We start from the raw sequence: 19405 nt of genomic DNA on the forward strand, positions 1-19405 counted from the left end.
TGGGTCTGGCTGGAGGTTGCAGCGAGAAAATGTTTAATGCGAGAGGGGACAGGTCTGTACAGCCTGGAGAAATGGTCTGTGCTCACAGGGACGGAAGAGGGAGGCGGGAGGAGGGGAGGGAAGGAGGGCGGGGGAGGGGGAAAGAGGGAGAGGGGAGTGGGGAGGGGAGCTCAGGCACTCAGTGGAGATTAAACAGCCTGGCTGGATCATCTGGCTTGCCGGTGATGGCTAAATGTGGCTTTGCCTCAGTTTCCCAAGTGGCTTGAGGTAAGAGAGACCTTGAAGCAGGCAGCTGGCCCACTCTCAGCTCCCCTGGTGGTCCCACCTCAGCGCTGGTATAAGAGTCCGCTGGATATCACGACGTAGCCCTGGAGGGCAAGGAAAACCATGGGCCAGGTCAGAGGCCACACGAGGGCCAGTAGGACCTCCAGCCGCCCCATCAGCCTGGCTTTGAGCTCATGTTCTGCCACTCTTGCTGCAGGTATCCTGAGGGCCGTCTTTCGCCTCTCTGGGACTCAGCTTCCTGCTGTCACTTGGGAGTGGCCACTCTATAGGCCTACAACGAGGATGCAGCCAGGGCACATGGGCAGAGCCCCCAGCATGGGGTTGGGGCTCAGTGCATGCTTGTGGACGCCGTTGGGACCAGCTTCTCCACGTCCGGGTCTCCCCGGGAGAGCCAGACGCCTTCCCTGTATCCTCCCTCCCTGCACTGCAGAACCGTGCCCAGGGCCTGCCAGTCATCCAGTCATTCCTTCCACAAATCTTCATTGAGCATCTGCCGCAAGCCAAGCCCTGTTCCACGTGCTGGAGACAAGCCAGACCCAGGCCCTGCCCACCTGTAGCTCATACATGGTCCGGTGCAGTAGCCATTATTAAATTAAAGCCAATTAAAATTACATGAAATTTACAATTCAGCTTCTTAGTTGTACTGGCCACATTTCAAGTGTCCAACAGCCACTTGTGCCCAGGGGCTGAGAGCAGCTACCGTGTTGGACAGTGCAGATTTCCATCCTCACAGAACGTGTTTTTGGACAGTGCTGGTCTAGAGACCTTTGACTTTGGACCCAGTTGGCTAGATTGGTGAGCACCCCGGCGGGTGGGTCAGCCACTGACCTTGCCTATCTGGGAGAGTCTCCGGGAAATTTTCACTAATAGCCCAAGTTCCAACATGTGATAGTTGTTCCTTTTTTTGGGGGGTGGGGGAGTAGATCACCCAAGTGCCTTCGGACCATAGTTCTAAAGCAACATGGGCATCATCCCTGGGAAAACATCAGTGGTCCCACTCGGAAGATGTGAATAACACACACAGATGTTGGGCTTGAGGGACCTTGGCTAAGCTTTCTGTCCTTTGTACGTCTTGATGAGTGAATAGAAAGAGTATTATCATTTATATCTCAGGTGACACGGCAAGAAGTTGTAAGGTCTCACCCTGGGCAGTGAAGATGGAATTTCACCCTGGGCCCACAGTTTCCCAACAGGGAAGGTGATTTTAGAAGGGTCTGGAAGCCCCCGTCCCCCATCCGGCCTATGGAGGTTTGTGTATAAAACCGGAAGAAGCCTGTATGTGTCATCTTCCACAGACACCAAAGAGGTTGTGCCCCCAGCCCCGGGCATAGATCGTGGGATAACTGAGTCCCCTAATGTGGCCTGGCATATTTGTTGAGGACCCTTGTACCAATGTCTCTAAACATCCGAAATTTTCCGTCTCGTTACAGCCAAGGATTCGTGGCATGGTCTTGACAGGAACAGAGGACATCCCAGGCCTGGCTGACCCAGAGACCCCACTGTTCATACTACTGGGAAAGAAGGGTGGGAGGCACCCCTGCCTCGCTGAGCCCAGCCTTCCCCCGAGGGAGGAGGAAGCCCATGTGGTCACATCCAAAGGCTCTCACCTCATAGACAAAGACCTCAGGGTCGACATAGTGGAGGTTGACCATGTTGGGGAGGGCAATCCCCATGCCCAGGAGAGCTGCAGGAGGGGAAGGAGAAACAGGTCAGCCAGGGGGCCGCAAGGGAACACCACCCCGTGCTGAAGTCCTCACGTGCCTCGTGACTGAGTCCCACAGACAGCCAGGGAGTGGGAGCCATTATTATTAGACTCATTTTACAGAAGGGACACCTGAGGCTTAGGGAGGGGAAAAAAACTTAAAAACGCCCACCCTCGTAACCTCTGAGCCCTGGTGGTGGGTAGGGGGCTAGAAGGGAACCTGGAACAGAGGAGGGTCAGCAGGGGACCGTAGGGGCCTACTGGCGTGGAGGGCGGGGCTCACCGTTGAGGTGATCCAGCAGGGGCTTCTTGAACACGGCGTCCATGAGTGGGTGCACTTGATCTGTCTACAGCCACGTAGTTGGGGAGGCCGTCGGCCCGCTCCAGTGAGGGGCCGAGAGAGATGGACAGATGGGCCACACATGAACACGACGACAGACACAGACAGGCACACAAATGGCAGAGGGATGGGTGTGGGGAGGAGGGCAGGTCATCCCAGTCCTGCCTCCAAGCAGAGCCCAGCTACTCCTGGGGTCAGGACAGCTTTCTGAGCATCTGGCCCCCAGAAACCGCTCTCGGGAGAGGAGACAGACCAGCACCTGGCTGACACTCTGTGCCCAACAGGTGGCTGGCAGACTGCCCGATGCCAGGGGACCGGCTGCCTTATTGGTGCTGACCAGTGGACAGATGGACTGATGGTGGATAGACTGATGGACTGTAGTGACTGACAGGCCGGCCAGCAAAGGACGGCGTGGTGGCTAACGACCCGGCCACGGCACATGACTGAAGGAGCAGCCAACCCTGTCCAACGCTGGCTTGTCTGATTACCGACAGACTCAGTGATTCTTGACCTGACCGGTCATCGACCACCAGGCAGTGACAGGCAGGCTAACTGACGGGCCCCACTGAAGAACCGAGGCTGACGGACCGACTGACCGGCCGACAGACAGCCTGGGCAAGACAGACTGGCCGCTGTCCCCAGGCACCCCAGGAGGAAGCTCGATCACGGTGGTTCGTACAGGTGCACTCATGTGCAAGCACACGGCTCAAGGCCTGCCCAACCCAGTGAGGGGGTCTCTGGAGACCCCAGCCCCACACTCACATCAATGAAGCCCACATTGGAAGAGGCCACGGCGAGCTGGATATCCCTGGAAGAGAAGCAGGAGGGTTAGTGCTGGGGCCTAGTCCCCCCCCCCCCCTGCCCCCACCATGTACCACGTGCTGCATTCCAGGCTCCCCTGCCGGACACTGATGGGTGACATTGTGACAAGGGGCTGCAGGCCCATTGCACAGAGGAACACACTGAGGCTGCTGGATCCAAGAGGCCTTCCTTACCCCAGCACAGATGTGGTCCCCCGAAGCTTCAACTTGGACACAGAGAGCTGGAGGCTCAGGTTCACAACCTGGCACGAGGGGAGAGCAAGGTCAAAGAGCACAGACCCACGTGGGAGTCCTCAGTTGGCCACTAGCTCCCACCCCTTCCCTGACTGATTCAGGTGTTTGTGGAGCCCCCGGAGGTGCTGGGCCCCGCACGCAGCCCTGGGACAAACACAGTGTGAACGAGACAGACCAGGTCTCTGCCCTTGGGAACGCTCACAGGCCAGGGGAGGTGAACAATAACCAAAGTAACCAGACAAAGGCCTTGCAGAGAGTGGCAGGTGCTGTGAAGGCAGAGTGGTAGCATGGAGAGGGCTGGTGGGGCCTAGCTTTCTCAGGGTGGTTCAAAAAGCCTGCCCTAAAAAGGGCTGAAACTTTAAAAGAAAAATTTTTTTTAATGTTTTTATTTATTTTTGAGACAGAGAGAGACAGAGCATGAGCAGGGGAGGGGCAGAGAGAGAGGGAGACACAGAATCTGAAACAGGCTCCAGGCTCTGAGCTGTCAGCACAGAGTCCGATGCGGGGCTTGAACTCACAGACCTTGAGATCACAACCTGAGCTGAAGTCGGACGCTTAACTGACTGAGCCACCCAAACGCCCCCAAAAAAGGGTTGCAACTTTTAAGCTGAGACCTGAAAGAGGAGAAGCCAGCCATGCCAAGAGCTAGGGGAAGAGTGTCCTGGGCACAGGGGACAGCACATGCAAAGGTCCTGTGGCAGGAATGTCATGGCATAGTGAAAGAACAGCAAGGAGCCCAGTGTGAACAGAGCAGAGCAGAGCAAGTGAGGAAAGTGGTGCCGAAGTGGGGTCTTGGGTGTCACCACCCTCCCAGCCAGTCCCACCAGCCCACCTCACTCACCATATCAAAGGAGAAGAGGGACCGGAAAGCTGAGTTGGAAGCCACTGCCCGGACCTCCACGAAGGGCTGCAGCTGAAGCGTGGCATTGTGGGTATGGAGTGTGACCACGGGCGTGGCGCCCAGCTGCACCTTGAGCGCCACAGGCATGGGCTTGGGGAACCAGCGGGCCACCTGGGGACGAGGGGAAGGAGAGAGGGAGGAGGGCACCTAGGGGCAAAGGCTGGGTGGACTCTCCACTCCTCACCCCTCCGTCTCTGCTCAGATGTGACTGGGTCTCAGGCCGGCGTCCTCAGGGACGCCCCGCCTGAAGGGGTGGTAGCCTTGTGATCTGTGCCAGGAGGGACAGGAATTCAGGGGCCGAGGGAGCTTGAGAAGGCTCCTGGACCAGGCTAGGGGTCGGGGCCTCCCCTAGGAGGTAACCCCAAGCTTGGTCTTGAAGATGAATGAGAGAAAAGGAAGCAGAAAAGGCCTTCTGGGCAGAGGGCAGTGCCTGGATGAGGGCATAGGAGGGAAACAGCATAGGAGCTGGGGGCGCTCCTCAGATAGAGCAGGTGTAGCTACAAGGACAGACACTGAAGGCCGCATGGGACACATACGAGCCAGCAGAGACCCCACAGCCAGAGACTCCCCCACTCCAGTCCCAGCTGGGCCTCAGCCCCCGAAATGACCGAAAATGTCACCAACCTCGGGGATGAGCTGGCCCAGCACAGATGTGTTGAGTAGGTTGTCACCCGACTCCTGAAATCAGTCCCCACATCACGACAGGTTTGAGGGCAGCCACTCCCCAAGCGAGACCAGCTTTTGCCTCCCCGTAACCCCCATTTAACCTTTCCAACAGCCAACCCATGGCCCCAGATCTCGAGCTGCCCCACCCACAATTTGACCTTTGCGGGGCCTCCCCAGGCTGGGCCACTGGGCGTGCCTGTCCCACGTGCCCTGGGCAGCAGGTCCGACCCTCACCAGCTGCCCTGTGATGTCCAGGTTGAGGGCACCAGCCTTCTGCAGCAGCAGGAGGACAGAGTCAAACAGGTCCCGGGAGAGACCCACGGTTGCCATGGTTCCATTGGCACCCACGTGCAGTGGCAGCACAAAGGGGGGTGGCGTCCACGGGCAGGACAATGGGCTTGCCCAGTAGGAAGAGAACGGCCTATGGGGTTGGGGGGTGGTGAGAGGGAGAAAAGCAATGGGGCCTCAGCGGGGTGGTGGCTCCATCACAGAACCTGGGGCTCTGAGATGCCACCCACCCATATGTCACATGCTGTCCAGCCTCACACCTTTGCCCGCATGCCTTGCTCCCACCTGGAAGGCCATTCCAGCTCCTCCTCCCTCCTGTAGTCCAAAGACGCCAGAAGCAACAAGCCCAAGGACCCTGGGCTGACAAGGTGGCACTTACGTTGATATCCAAGGAAATGTAGTCCTTAGTGATGTTGGGCACACTGATCATGGAGTAGCGAATCTGGGACTCTGGACCCACAGGGTTGAGGCCTAAATGAAAGCGGGATGAAGAAGAAAACATGGCATCCTTAGCCTTACCTACCAATGCCTCACCTATCCAGAAAACTCAATTATCTGACTACCCAGGCCAAGAAGCCGAGGAGGTAAGAAAAAAAAAAAGGTCTCTGAGTAAGTGAACTTATGTCACAAAATGCACGCACCCAAGATTCAGCCGCTTACAACCTGTGGAGTCTTACTTTACACACAATTCTAATAGTTTTGGTTTCTCGCTTTCCGAATCAATGGAAGACTAGAGACCCCAAGTTAGAAGGAAAGGGAAGGGTCACTCTAGGCACAGATACCCCCTGAAGAAAGCAAGAAGGGACGGCAGAAAAAGAACGGAGCTCACATGTGTCAAGGTCTGGACATTTGACTTACACTGTCCCATTCAATCTTTACCACGAGCCTGTAAGGCTAGGAGCCCATTTTACACACACACACGCATACACACACACACACAGAGTTTGGTGAGCTCAGTTGTGCCCAGGACTGGATACCTGTCTGTCTCTCTCCACCTGATCACACAGCCTCCTACAGAAAGTCCAAAGGCACATGTCCCTGGGACCATGCACTGCGGGAGCAGAGCAGTGCTGCTCCCCAAGAGACCCTCAGGGAAACTTTTGTTCCAATTACAGTCCAATTGCTATAAGGCAAGTTCTCCCAAAGCTCAGAATATTGTGACTGGGAAGGTTGCAAAGGGTGAGTCACTCGTGGGAGCCACATCTCTGGACACGGCTAGGCTAGCCGGCGTGGTAGGTGAAGGCTCAACCTTGCGGTCAAGAAAACCCAGCTTTTAGCAATAGGTCCTCCAAGGCTCTGAATGACCAAAGTGTGTGTGTGTGTGTGTGTGTGTGTGTCCATCAGATTTTGGTCTGATTTTCTAATGTCTCCTCCGGATTTAATTTTGTTTCCTCAGTATTCTGGAAATTTCTTGTGCTTGTAAAAGCAATATAGTATGACTCCATTTCTACAGCTCCGTGGCCGTCAGAAGATTGGGGTGGGAGGAGGGGGGCAGCCCAGAGGAATCTGCGGGGCTGGCGAGGTGTTCTGTAGCTCAAGTTTGGAGGTGGTTACGCAATTGTATGCATTTGTCAGAACTCAGAGGACTGGACACTTAAAAGAGAAAATTACTATATGTTTTCAAAATGAATAAAAACATTAAAAATGTTTAAATACTGCATTGTGGACATACAAAAGGGTTTTTTTTTTGAAAGATGGAAAAAATATAGCCCAGAATCTCAAATTTATTTTTGTCGGTATTTTCTCCTGCAGAGACTAACTCCCTGCCATCTGTCCTCCCCTCAGTAAAGCTGCACTGAAGCCGTGTGTGGCTGTGGGTCCTTCTGTGGTTTCTTTACGGGGTGGCGTTATAGCTTAGTCAAGAGCACGGCTCTCAAGGCAGGCTGCCTCAGTTTCTCCATCTGTAAAACGGAGCTAATAATACTACAGTAAATATTAGCTTTTATTATACTGTATTTTGCCAGGCATGCTGCTGGGTGATTAAACGCCCTTTTAAGCTATGCCTTTTAATGGCTCCTGTCACTCCACGCTGTAGGTGTACGTGACTCATATAAAGAGTCCCCTAGGGCTGGACGTTTAGATTTCCTTTACCAGATTTTTTTTAATTCCTCAAAGAAAAGGGCAAGAGCTGGTCTTTGCTATGAGCCCAGCCACAAGCATCTTGATGGCGCTAACTCCACGAGGGAGAAGGGAGGGACGAATGTTTGTTGAGCCTACTGCCTGCCAGGCACTTACCCTGTGCTGTCCCATAGCAGCACATGGGAGAAATAGGGATTTTGAGCCCCGTTTGTTTGGATTGAACTCGTCAGGCTCAGAGAGGTGGAGTGACTTCCTGAGACCACACAGCATTTGAGCAACAAAGCCAGGATTTAACTTCATGTCCTTTGGTTCCAGGTCCAGTTTCCTTGACGTCTCGGTGCCTCCTGTTAAGGTTAGTATGGGGGGGGGGCTGCAGCAATGAGGGGAGGAGGCCAAATCAAGGACTGTTCCCTGCGGGGACGGTGAGTCGGGCCATGACGTGTGGGCAGAGCAGTGGGTGGACACGTGCGGAGGAGAAAGCCAGCGTGAGCCAGCTCATGGGTGGTTCTAGCACCGTGCCGAGGATTTTAGACTCGGAGCCTCCAATTTCCCGTCTAGAAACTGGGGGGACGGAGGCCGCCTCACGGGACTGCTGTTGAACGTTTGCCCAAGAAAGCCAAAGCTACCCTGATACGAAAGTCTTCACTGAAGAACCCACCACAGATAAACATGGACCCTGTCGGCCATCCCTCCGGACCTGACACCAGCATGCCGCCCTGCCTCCTGTCCCCGCACACCTGTCCCACACTGCGTGACAGCTAAGAGGTAAAGCCCTGACTCCCATTGCAAGGCGTATCTGCCGGCAGTCAACGCCTCTGGATTTTACAGAGGCAGCGATGGTGACATGGAGAAGCACTAGAGTCCCGGGCAAAGTGCTCAGATAGAGGAAGGTGTGCTTCCAACAGGAGCATCTTTAAGACCGGTTTGCGGTGAAACGGAGGGAGCCCTGGATTATGCTGAGGCTCGGGAGCACATATGACCCCCGGATCAACAAAGGATGCACTCTTTGACCCGACCGGGGCAGGGCAGGTGATGGTCAGAGTGGGTTTTTTTCTTTTTTAATGTTTATTTACTTTTAAGAGAGAGAGAGAGAGAGAGAGAGAGAGAGAGAGAAGAGAGGGAGACACAGAACCCGAAGCGGGCTCCATGCTCCGAGCTGTCAGCACAGAGCCTGATGCAGGGATCGAACCCAGAGCTGTGAGATCATGACCTGAGCCAAAGTCGGACGCTTAACCGACTGAGCCGCACAGGCGCCCCACCAGGGCCAGCGTGTCATTAATGCGGATAAACAACCGCTGGAACAAAACGAGGCCTGCCTGCTTTCACAGCTTTTAGCTTTGTGTCGTAAGATCAAGTCCTGATCCAGCCTTGTTCAGGTCACTACTGCAGCCACGCTTCCACGTGGACCATGCACTTGTGGCTCCGAGCCCTGGGAGCCCGGCCGTGGTAGCGGAGGCAGGCGTGGGGGGCAGTGGGGATGTGACCGGTGTTGGCAGATGAACACCCCAGCTCTTGTCCCTCGGGCAGGATGCAGGCACGTTGGCCTTGGCCGCCAAGAGCCCCCCGGTGGCATGAGCCCCAGTTGCCCACCATAGCGCCTCTGCTCAAGAATACACCTTCCTTCCCCTCCCACAGGCACCCCTCCCCAACCAGTACCCCTAGGACCCACCCCATTCAGGCCACATAGGCTAGCAGCTTGTCTCAGGGTCTGCTTGGGGGGGGGGGGTGGTTATCCCCACAGGCCTTGCTCCTAGTATACTCCCAGTACTCCTGCATATGAAGACCTCTGGAAAAATCAGAGGCCGACAAGCCAGACGGAAGATGGAGAGGAGAGGGAGGCTCGCCTCTGGATGGGTGGATGGCGACTGAGAAGGCAAGTGGGGGCAGGGGCACTTGGGAGCAGACGAGCTTGAGTTCACGTGCTGAGTCAGAGAAGCCTGCCGGAGAAGGTGTCCAGCGGGAAATAGAATACACGAAGCCCCAAACTGCCAGTGGGGAGAGTCTGGCAAAGAACGTGGGAGATGTGGGAACAAAACCAGGGGACAATGGGGTCTCTGAGTCTCCAGGCAGGGGAGGAGGCAACTGCAGACTGAATGTACTCCCCCACCCCGCCCCCACACGCATGTGCACACTTGCACGCACACGGCAAACATTCGAAGACGTGATTCTAGAATTTGGAGATTCCCCAAGTCCATCAATAATTGTTCAGTCATCCTACGGTTGATCTCCCAGAGGTCAGCCCTGACTGGGGGGCCCTTTGAAGGGTCTTAGGGACCCCAGAAGGGGCTCAGAGGCCCCACTACCCTCCCCCTGGGCCCCAGTTCTTACCAATTAAAGTGCCCAGGTGGACGTTGAGGCCCTGCACCAGGTTGGAGACACTCAGGCACAGCTGTGGCAAGACAGAGGCAGAGGCTGGTTAGGGTGGCACTGGGGCTGGAGGGGTGAGGCGGGGAGGGTCTAGGGTCCCAGTCTGGAAGCCTCCTCTGGCCCACCAAGGTCCGGAATCCCTTCCTTCCTCGGCCACCCAGTGGGCATCTTCCAGCACCTCTCCTGGGCACTGAGGATTCAAAGAAGTTGGGGCCCATGAGCGTCGAGGAAAGAACGGGGGCAGTGGGACACAGCAGGAGGGGACCACAGCTGGGCCCGGACAATCGGGTCAAGGAGCCTGCTGCACTGGGGCCCAGAGGCCAGCTGGGGGATGGGTGCTGCACACGGGGAGGGCAGACAGTGGTCAGCGAGCAAGTCCAGAGTTCTGGGCACAGTGGGCAGCCCGAGAAGTGTATTAAGCCGGGGTCAGTGTGATAGAAGGTGGGGCAAGGAGAGCCCACAAGGCCAAGGGTGGTCACAGCCTGGTCCAGACAGAGCTGCTGGGGCTGGGCCAGGGGAGGCCAGGAGGCAGAGGAGAGGGCCAGGTCGGGCTGTACTGCCTTCAGCCCTTGGGCCTCAGTCTTCCCATCTGCAAGATGGGAACACTGGGGCCCGCTTCTGTTGGGTGTGGGATGGCACCGAGTGGGTTGATTTGGGGTTGTAGGGACCAAATCAGGAGATGGGGTGGCGTGGGAAGGGGCAGAGGTGGAGAAGCGGCCCACCCTTGGCAGTGCGACCCTAGCTCCAGAGGCACTGTCTCTGACGAATGACAAGGGTGGAAATAGCGACAGGAATCACAGCGCTCACTCTGCCAAAACTGTTCGAAGCTCTTCACAGATGTTAATGTGCTCAACTCCACCCTACCTGGCTGGAGAGGGAGGTTTACTCTCTGTGCTGCGCATGTGGAAATGGGGTCCGAGGGAGGTTCGGTGACTTGTCCGAGTGTCACAGCCGGGAAGGAGGGGACCAGGATTCAAGCCCAGGCCACACCTGGCTCCAGTGCCCATGCTCTTGTCCACCTTCCTTTTGTCTTTTTCACAAGCCTCACGGCCCCTGATAGCACTGCCTCCCCGCCACCCTCCGGCATGGAACTGGGGCTGGCCCAGGAGCAGGGGCCTCCCTTCCCCGCAGCCCCCAAATCCACCCTTATTTCGTCCTCTCTGTCACTGCCCCAGACCTTCCCCTCAGCCTCTTTCCTGCCCTCGTGGGAAAATTGGAGAAGTCCCATGGGCTTCTATTTTAGAAAAAGCACTGACAGTCCCAAAGCCCCCATGCCTACAGTCCCCCATTCATGCACCACGCCTTCACGGGGAAGCAATGGCCTGGCCCCGGGGAGATCTGGCAGGAGGTCTATTTACCTTGTTCCGCAGGACAGCTCTGACGTGCTTCTGCACCAGGGCCAGCGGCCCCGGGGCCACGCTGAGGGAGAGTCACAGAAAACGCTCCTGAGCTCCAGGGCACCCATTCCGGCCCGTTTCTCCCGGCCCACAGTCTCAGAGACAAGGGTGTCCCCTGAGCCGGGGGGGCCAGTGAATCCCATTCTTCACTCCCATGTGCCAGACGCAGTGCTGGCACCATTGTCCCCGCAGATGAGGAAACTGAGCCTCAAAAAAGAGTCATTGGTTTGGAGGTTTGGAAGTGGCCAAAACGTGATTATGAGGTCAGGCTCAGGGGAGACAGAGAAGATGCTGTGAAAGCCGGACTCAGCCCCGTCCTTGGCCCGCTGGCTTCATGGCCACTCTGAGCCCAGGGAGCTGGGGGTGCTTCCTGCTCAGGCTCCAGTTCTCGGTGACACAGCCAGGAGAGTCCCTTCCTCATTCTGCGCCTCAGTTTCCCCTCTGAACAATGGGAGATGGGTCTAAGTTGTTTCTCAGCGGGGATCCATAGGACTATAGTTCTTCGGGGTTTTTTACTTTAAGTTTTTATTTAAATTCCAGTATAGTTAACATACAGTGTCATATTAGTTTCAGGTGTATAAGTTAGTGACTCGACACTTCCGTACATCACCCCGCACTCCTCAAGGCAGGTGCACTCCTTCCTCCCCATCACCTGTTTCCCCCCACACCCCCTCCCCTCTGGTAACCATCAGTGTTTCTCTATAGTTAAGAGTCTGTTTCTTATTTTGACTCTCTCTCTCTTTTTCCCTTTGCTGGTTTGTTTTGTTTGTTAAATTTCACATGTGAGTAAAATCATATGGTATTTGCCTTTCTCTGACTGACTCATTTTGTTTTGCATCCATGTCATTGCAAATGGTAAGATTTCTTTCTTTTTTATGGCTGAGTAATATTCCAGTGTGTGTGTGTGTGTGTGTGTGTGTGTGCTATATATTCTTTATCCATTCATAAATGTTGATCCAAGCCTCAGCCCAAGCTCACTGAACTGCACCTCAAGGGAGGTGGGAGAAGGACAGCTGTGTTTCTAATGTCTTTAACTTCTGGGCTTTCCTCTCCATGAGCAGCCCCTGCCCGCGAGGACGGCGAGGGGTCATGTGTTACACGTGAAGATCATGGAACCCAAGATGGGCGGACTTATGCCCAGCCCCCTCTGGGGGGAGAAAGACCAGTCCCAAACGCCCACCCAGCTCACATGTGAGAAGGTACACATCATGCAGGAGGTGAGTCAGGCTACGGGGGTTTGAACGCACTCCACCGTTTGCCAGCTGTGTTACTTGGACAAGTTACTTAACTGTTCTGGGTCTCCATTTGTTCTGTCATAAAACAAGGGAATACTTACATCTTCCTGGTAGGACTACTGTGACGTCATGAAGGGCTTAGAACCTGCACAGCACACAGCAGGTGCTCTGGAGGTGGGAGCCCCTGTCAGCTTTAGATGCAGCCCTGACTCACAGTGAGGTTGACGGGTCCCAGCCCCCTGGGCCTCAGAATCCCCATCTCTGCAGGGAGAGACCTCTGAGGTCCCTAAGAGCCATGTCAGGCCAGCATCCTCCCTGAGCAGTATGGTAATGGCTGTGCATCGTCATGTGCTATGGGTCGGGGGGGGGGGGAGCGCAGTGGAGGGGACATGGCCTCGCCGTGTGGGCTTGGGCAAGTCCCTTCCCCTCCCTGAGCCTCAGTGTCCTCAGCCATAAAACAGGTGTGATACTGGGGGTCTCTTAAGCCCCTTGGGGCAATTGGGTGAAAGCTGGAGCAGGAAACTCGAGAAATGGTACCACAGGCTGGGCAGCTGGGACTCTGCAGCCCCGCCCTCACCAGGCACTCACCTGGAACTGCCATGGGACACACTGGCGTTGCTGAAGAGCGGGAAGCAGGCAGAGATGCTGACCACGGGGGTCCCGATGGAGCCCTGGGCCACATGGGCATCGGCCAGCACTACCACGGGCAGCATCAGCTCCAGGGGCTCTGGGACTCTGTGGAACACCATTCCTGAGCCCCAGCGGCACCACCCAGCGGAGCCTACCCTACAAACCCCCCCACCCACGGCCCGAGCCCGCCCTCCACTTGACGCAGGCAGGTGTGAGATGGCCCCGCCTGGGGCAGGCTCAGAGCCCTCCACGCTCCACTCAAGGTCACAGCCATTGCAGCAGATGGGCTTGAACTCTGGTTCCCCATACCCTCTCACTGCGAGACCCTGGGCCAGTCACTCCCCATACTGAGCCCCAGTTTCCTCTTCTGTGAAATGGACATAAGCGTGACGGTGCCCATCTCTCAGGGCTGTGCTGAGCTTTCTATAAGGTGGCCATGTGAAAACACCCTGCGTGGAGCCTGGCCCACAGCGAGCACTCATACAGTGTTCGTGTCAGCGCAGAGGGGTTGAAATAAGAGATCCCTCTGGATGCCCACGCTGATTGTTTGGAAATCAAACACACATAAAGTGCCTGGGACACGGGGATAATTCTGATAGCTACATCTACTGAGCACCTGTAGGAGGTGTGATTTTAATTACGGCAACAGATCCGTTCACTGTGTCCCTCACAGCCATGCTGCAGAGTTTCATCCCACTTCACAGAGGAGGAAACTGAGGGCTGCAGGAGTGAAATGGCTTCCCCGGGGACACAGCTGTTGAGCAGGGTCCAGGTTCTCAGAAATTCTCTCATCGTCTCGCTCCCCCACTGGAGGGTGGGAAGGAGCACTGGACAGGAAGTGGAAGGCTTGGGTGCAGGTCCTGGGACTTGCTAACTCCCCTCCCCTCACTCTGCCCCTTGGAGCTTCCCTGAAAATCCTGCTGCCCACCCCTGCCCCCAGGGAGATTCGCTCACCGAAAGACCTTGAAAGTAAAATTAGCTGCTACCAACAATCGCACCCCGAAGTCGGCAAGGAATTTCAGGTGGAAGTGAGGCACACGGATGTTCAACGTCTGGATCCTGTAGGGTGGGAGTGGAGGTGATGGGGTGGCCTCATTAAACCTTGGAATCACCTCTGGGGTGGGTGTTCTGAGCCACGCTGCTGATGTTATAAAGAAGGACTTTCTGACTGTGGGAACCATGGCATGAGGAAGAGGTAGTGAGTTCTTCATCCTAGGGGGCATGCAAGTCACTATTGGACAACCAGCTGGTGGGGAAAGGATGCAGAGAGGATTCCCAGCCTTGGGCAAGAAGTGAGTGGGATGATTGTTCGGGTCTTGGAGAGATTTTGGTTTCTGACAGAAGTGGGGAAATCTTGGAAGGTGGGCTCCAGAAGGCAGAAACTCCCCTCCATGGCATTCTAGTCAACAGCTTTGGCTTGTAGCCCTCCAGGGATGGGAAACTCATTCCCTTCAAAGCTGCTTATTCTGATCGCTAAGCACTTTTTTTTCTTTCTTTTTTTTTTTTTTTTGAGAGAGAGAGAGCAGGGGTCAGGGCCAGAGAGAGGGAGAGAAAGAATCCCAAGCAGCCTCCACACCCAGTGCAGAGCCTGGGACTTGATCCAGGGACTTGATCTCACAACCGTGAGGTCATGATCTGAGCCGAAATCAAGAGTCAGAAGCTTAACCGACTGAGCCACCCACGTGCCCCCTCTAAGCACTTTCTAGCTATCTTTTCCTTTTTTTCCTAAATGAGTCATGTTTTCCCTTGCACAGTTGGAGGTGGGAATTCAGACAATACAAAATGACATAAATTTTAAAAGTCACATCAAAACTCCACCCGCGAACAGTCTCCCTGTTAGCACTTAGCTGACATCTTTCTGTGACTCTCTTTGGGACACAGGCTGACCTACAACCTGCTTCTTTTCACTTGACATCCGCCTTGGCTGTCTTCCCGCTTCTACAAACAAGGACACGTGTGGCCAACTATAAAACATTAAGGAATCCTTGACTCTTGGGTATTTATGTCGTTCTCAGTTCTCCACTGTAAGCCAAGAGCAGTGCCCCAGGCCTACCCTAAGAGTCTCAAACTGGGGGCCTCCACACCAGCTGTTGTTTTATCGTGTTTTAAAGTTTTAAGTGTTTTTTGGTAAGTTGCCATCATTCAAAATCGATAGATTTTTTTTTATCAATTTTTTTTTAATGTTTATTCTTGAGAGAGAGAAAGAGACAGAGCATGAGCAGGGGAGGGGCAGAGAGAAAGAGGGAGCCACAGAATCTGAAGCAGGCTCCAGGCTCTGAGCTGTCAGCACAGAGCCCGATGCGGGGCTCAAACTCACAGACCGCGAGATCATGACCTGAGCTGAAGTCAGCTGCTTAACCCACTGAGCCACCCAGGCACCTCCAAAATTGATAGATTTTAAATATATATATATATGACTTCTCTTGGGTATCCAGAGATCTGGCAATAGTCAATCTGTTCCCACATGGATGGGGACAGATGGCTCAGCCCCTGGGGGTGTCTGAGCTTGAGATGGCCCCCATCCACCTCTGCCTTTGAGTCTCTATTCATTACAGGAGTCTGGGGGTACTTAGGCTCAGACTTGTGTCTCAACTCAGTGTCTCGCTTTTGGAGGAAGTAGCCAAGGCTCTTGCCAGCCCTGGGGACCCAGGAGCTACAGTCTTGACTCCTGGGGGCAGAAATCTGCTAATTTAGAGGCCCCAGGACCACCCCCACCCCCATGTCTCCACCTTGGTCCCAGCTCCTCAATCATCTTGTGACCACTCACCTGAAGGGTGGGCGTACCTGTTGGGGGAAGCCCCCCTCGAGCTGGTAGGGAGCACTCCCCAATATGTGGGGCACTCATCTAGTGGACTGAAGCATTTCTCCCAGGAGGTGGGAGCACTCACCTTGTGGGCTGATGCACCTCTCCATTCCAGTCCAGGAAATACGGGACTGTGACGTTCAGGGCCTGCTGGAGCGGGGCTTTCCCAATTTCAGACACTGCAGGGCCAGAGCAGGTGAGGTCAGACTGTCCTCGGGAGCTGCTGAGCAAGACCGCACCACCCACCACCGCCTGCCCCACATCTTGGGCAGAGGGGACTTGGAGACTGGAAGGGTGTCACATTTGCTCACGGGCAGGGAAGGGGTGGGGGATGCAGTTGGGTCCCCATGAGTGTTACTCACACCAGGCCCTGCAAGGCATGCCTTTCCCCTTCTTGCTTCTGCCTTTCGAAATCTTTTTTTTTTTTTAATGTTTATTTAGTTTTGAGAGACAGAAACAGAGAGCGGGGGAGGGGCAGAGAGAGCGAGGGAGACACAGAATCCGAAGCAGGCTCCAGGCTCTGAGCTGTCAACACAGAGCCCGACGCGGGGCTCGAACTCACGGACCGCGAGATCATGACCTGAGCTGAAGTCAGACACCCAACTAACTGAGCCACCCGGGTGCCCCCTGCCTTTCTAAATCTTGTCTGCCCCACTCCTCATAAGCAAGAACATCCTTTGCCCTTCTGCAAGACTCTGATCGAATCCCATCTCTTCTGGAGCTTTCCCCCAAGTCCCCAAGCAGAAGGAGCATTTCCCAGTAGAGTGGGACAGAGAGTGGGGGTGCTGTCCTTGGGGGGCCAGAGGCTGAGGATTCTGGAGTCCCTCAGATTCTGGGTACAAATCCCAGCTCTGCTATCACCACCACTGTGGCTGCTCTGTGCCTCCATTTCCCCGTCTGTAAATTTGCAATGATTATAAAGGTACCTGTCACACAGCGTCCTTGTAAAGCCTCAATGCACAGTAAATGTTAGCTTTCACTGCTATTTATTTGTATAATAATAATGACTGTCACTTCTCTAGCACCTCTTTTGTGCCCAGCACTATTCTGAGGGCTTTGCCTCTCCTCACAGTTCCATGACGTAGGTACTACATTGTGCCCGGTTTACTGAGAGTGAGGACATCTGGCAAGGGGATGCTGGATCAGCTGAGGCGTCTGGCCTCCAAGCCCTTGAGCTTCCTCATGCACCTGTGCGGCCAGGCGAGGGAGGTGCTCATTAAACCATCCAACATGAGTGGGATGAAAACGAGAGGTAATGGTGCTGGAAGGGAGCACCAGATGAAGAGTCCAGAAGCCTGGACTTCACTCAGACTCACTGTGGGAACCAGGAAACCACTGCGCCCCTCTGGACCTTGGTTTTCCTTAGACCTGGAGCAGATGGCCAGTGGCCTCTATGTTCTCGATACTCCTCTCCAGCCTGACCTTCTGTGGCTGAGCCAAGACTCACACCCAGGCCCCTAGACTCCACCTACAGTGCTCGCCTGACACAGGTTTGCAAGACGGGATTGGAGAGACACTGTTAAGAAGCCACCCAGCGCCACCTTAGAAAGAGGTGTGTGCGGTCTGAGCCTCCTGCTGGATTTCCACCAAGAGCACACGCAGGTACACCTGGGATGGCTCTCGGGGACAAAGGAGGCTCACACAGGAAAGGCAGAGCGATGACGGCCAGCGGAAGGCAGCAAGCCTCATGTCCCTGCCTGTAGTTTCCACGCACGTCTCCATGCCCCAGTGACAGACTAACACGGGTCACTGACCCCTTTCACTGCCTGCCTATCTGCCCGGATACAAGGTCCCGGAAGGCTGTATGTGTGCCAGGGGCGCTGCTGCCTCCGTGCTTCGTGGCCTGGGCCGCTGAAAGTCCCTTCTATTGTCTGACCTGAGTGCCCCATGCTGTAATCTGAATTTGGTCTGGACTTGGGGGAAACGGCTTCTGATTTCTCACCCCTGACCCAGCTCTGGTGGGATCCCGGGGGCAACTGGGAGGTAGCTTTTGTCCCTCCCTGGGCCTATGTCTTTTCATTGTGCCCTCCCCGGGGGGATGAAGCAGGTCTTCGAAGGACGGACAGAGTCGTAGGATAGAGACCTTGCCCGAGAGGGGCCCAGAGCAGCGCTGGTCTTCTTCCTGTGAACCCCACAGAGCTCCAGCTCCGGTTCTGTGCCAGACGTGCCTTCCCCCAGCACACGTGTGTGCACCTACAGCCCACCCTGCACGCACGCATGTACATGTGCAGGCCTGGCAGCCACACCTGTATGCTCACACCCAGGCACGTGCATGGCGCTTGCACGCGTACAAGTCAGTACACGTGCTGACACTCAGGCGCACACATGGGCATATGCATCTCCATGAACTCTCAGGCTTGCAAGCAGACACGCACGAGCAAAAGCAGACACGCACACCAACCCTTGCCCACCTCGCGGGGCCACACGAGTACAGCCGTGCGTGCGCACACGCGTGGCAGACAGGACATATACCCCCGCTCGGGCATTTACTTAATAAGCGTTTGCCGAGCCGCACTTCGTCAGCCATTATCTGGGGGCCAGGGACACAGCGGCCCAGGAGATAAAACCCAGGTCCCCGTACGGCTTTTGAGTTCACAGATCCGCAGGCACGCTTGGGACTGTGCCCATGCTCGTGCCCTGTCACACGGGGTAGCCCGGCAGCACGCCTCTTACCGTAGCTCAGCACGGCCCTGTTGAGTCTGACCACGGTGCCCGGCATGGAGGCGCTGACCACAGGCAGCAGCAGGGACAGCAGCAGGCCCACCCTGCGTGCCGGAGCCATGGCTGTCCTGGCCACTGCCTCCCCGAGATCTGTGGGCTGGGGCAGGGACGAGCATCAGAAAGCTTGCCCAGAATGCGTTCCCACCCCGCTGGCCGTTTGAACCCCACCCCAGCCCGGAGGTCGCAAGCCCTGGGTGGTGATCGCAGCCCTACCCGAGACCCTCACACGTCCGTTTTGCATCTCTGCATTGGGAGGTATCATCTTCCCAGCCTGCTTCCTCAGGAGCCACAGGGGGATCTGGACTGGAAGCAGGCCCCAAGGCCCAGAGAAGACATGGCTTTGCCTAAGGCCACACAGCAAACTAGGCCCGGCGGTAGGACCCACGCCATGCCAGAGGAGGTAGAGGAGATTCCCAGTTAGGGAGACTGAGAGCAGCCTCCCGCCCCAAGGAGAGAGCCCGGGCCGACCACCCCCAAGCCCAAGGCTGTTCTTCCTGATGCCAGGAGTCCAGCCCAGTGTGACAGCCCATCCTAGTGTCCAGCTGTTCGAACCCAGCCAGGGTGGCTCCTGTCCTCACCTTATCCTGTACCAGCTGAGGACTGTCCTAAATGCAGGCCTCTAGCATGACCCCCAAACCCCTCCAGACCCAGCCCAGCCAAGCGGATGGATCTGTGTCTGACTTAGGAATGAGGGGCCGCTGCTGAGATGGGCTAATGGAGGCCCAGCGAGGTGGCACTTGCCCAAAGTCCCACCACAAGACCGGGGATGGACCCTTCTGTGGAAGGCGCTTGGAAGTCGTATTCCCCTTAAACAGATGGGGAAGTCGAGGCTCCTCCCCGGAGGGGTGCCAGCCCCATTCCCATTCCTACCTCAGGTGGTTTTCTGGGACGGGTGGATTCTCAGCCCCTCACACCCTAGCAGGTGTGGAAGCTGTT

At 55.8% G+C, this 19405-nt stretch overlaps 1 protein-coding gene and 1 long non-coding RNA gene across 2 annotated transcripts; one reads left to right on the forward strand and one right to left on the reverse strand.

Moving 5' to 3' along the window:
• Positions 1 to 26: 26 nt before the first annotated feature.
• BPIFB2 (BPI fold containing family B member 2) lies at positions 27 to 18601 on the reverse strand. Its single transcript, XM_042931247.1, is given in 16 exon segments — positions 27 to 368; positions 1893 to 1969; positions 2271 to 2334; positions 3090 to 3135; positions 3323 to 3390; positions 4224 to 4394; positions 4908 to 4961; positions 5184 to 5318; positions 5320 to 5370; positions 5617 to 5708; positions 9645 to 9705; positions 11042 to 11102; positions 12904 to 13050; positions 13900 to 14004; positions 15834 to 15927; positions 18422 to 18601. Coding segments are annotated over 16 exon segments (1377 nt in total). The 5' UTR covers positions 18531 to 18601; the 3' UTR covers positions 27 to 326.
• Positions 5276 to 8075, forward strand: LOC122215666. Its single transcript, XR_006200491.1, has 3 exons — positions 5276 to 5821; positions 7632 to 7668; positions 7875 to 8075. It is a non-coding gene; the product is annotated as an uncharacterized LOC122215666 (long non-coding RNA).
• Positions 18602 to 19405: the final 804 nt, after the last annotated feature.

Source organism: Panthera leo, chromosome A3 (genome assembly GCF_018350215.1).
Source record: "Panthera leo isolate Ple1 chromosome A3, P.leo_Ple1_pat1.1, whole genome shotgun sequence".
NCBI classification, from domain to species: Eukaryota; Metazoa; Chordata; class Mammalia; order Carnivora; family Felidae; genus Panthera; species Panthera leo.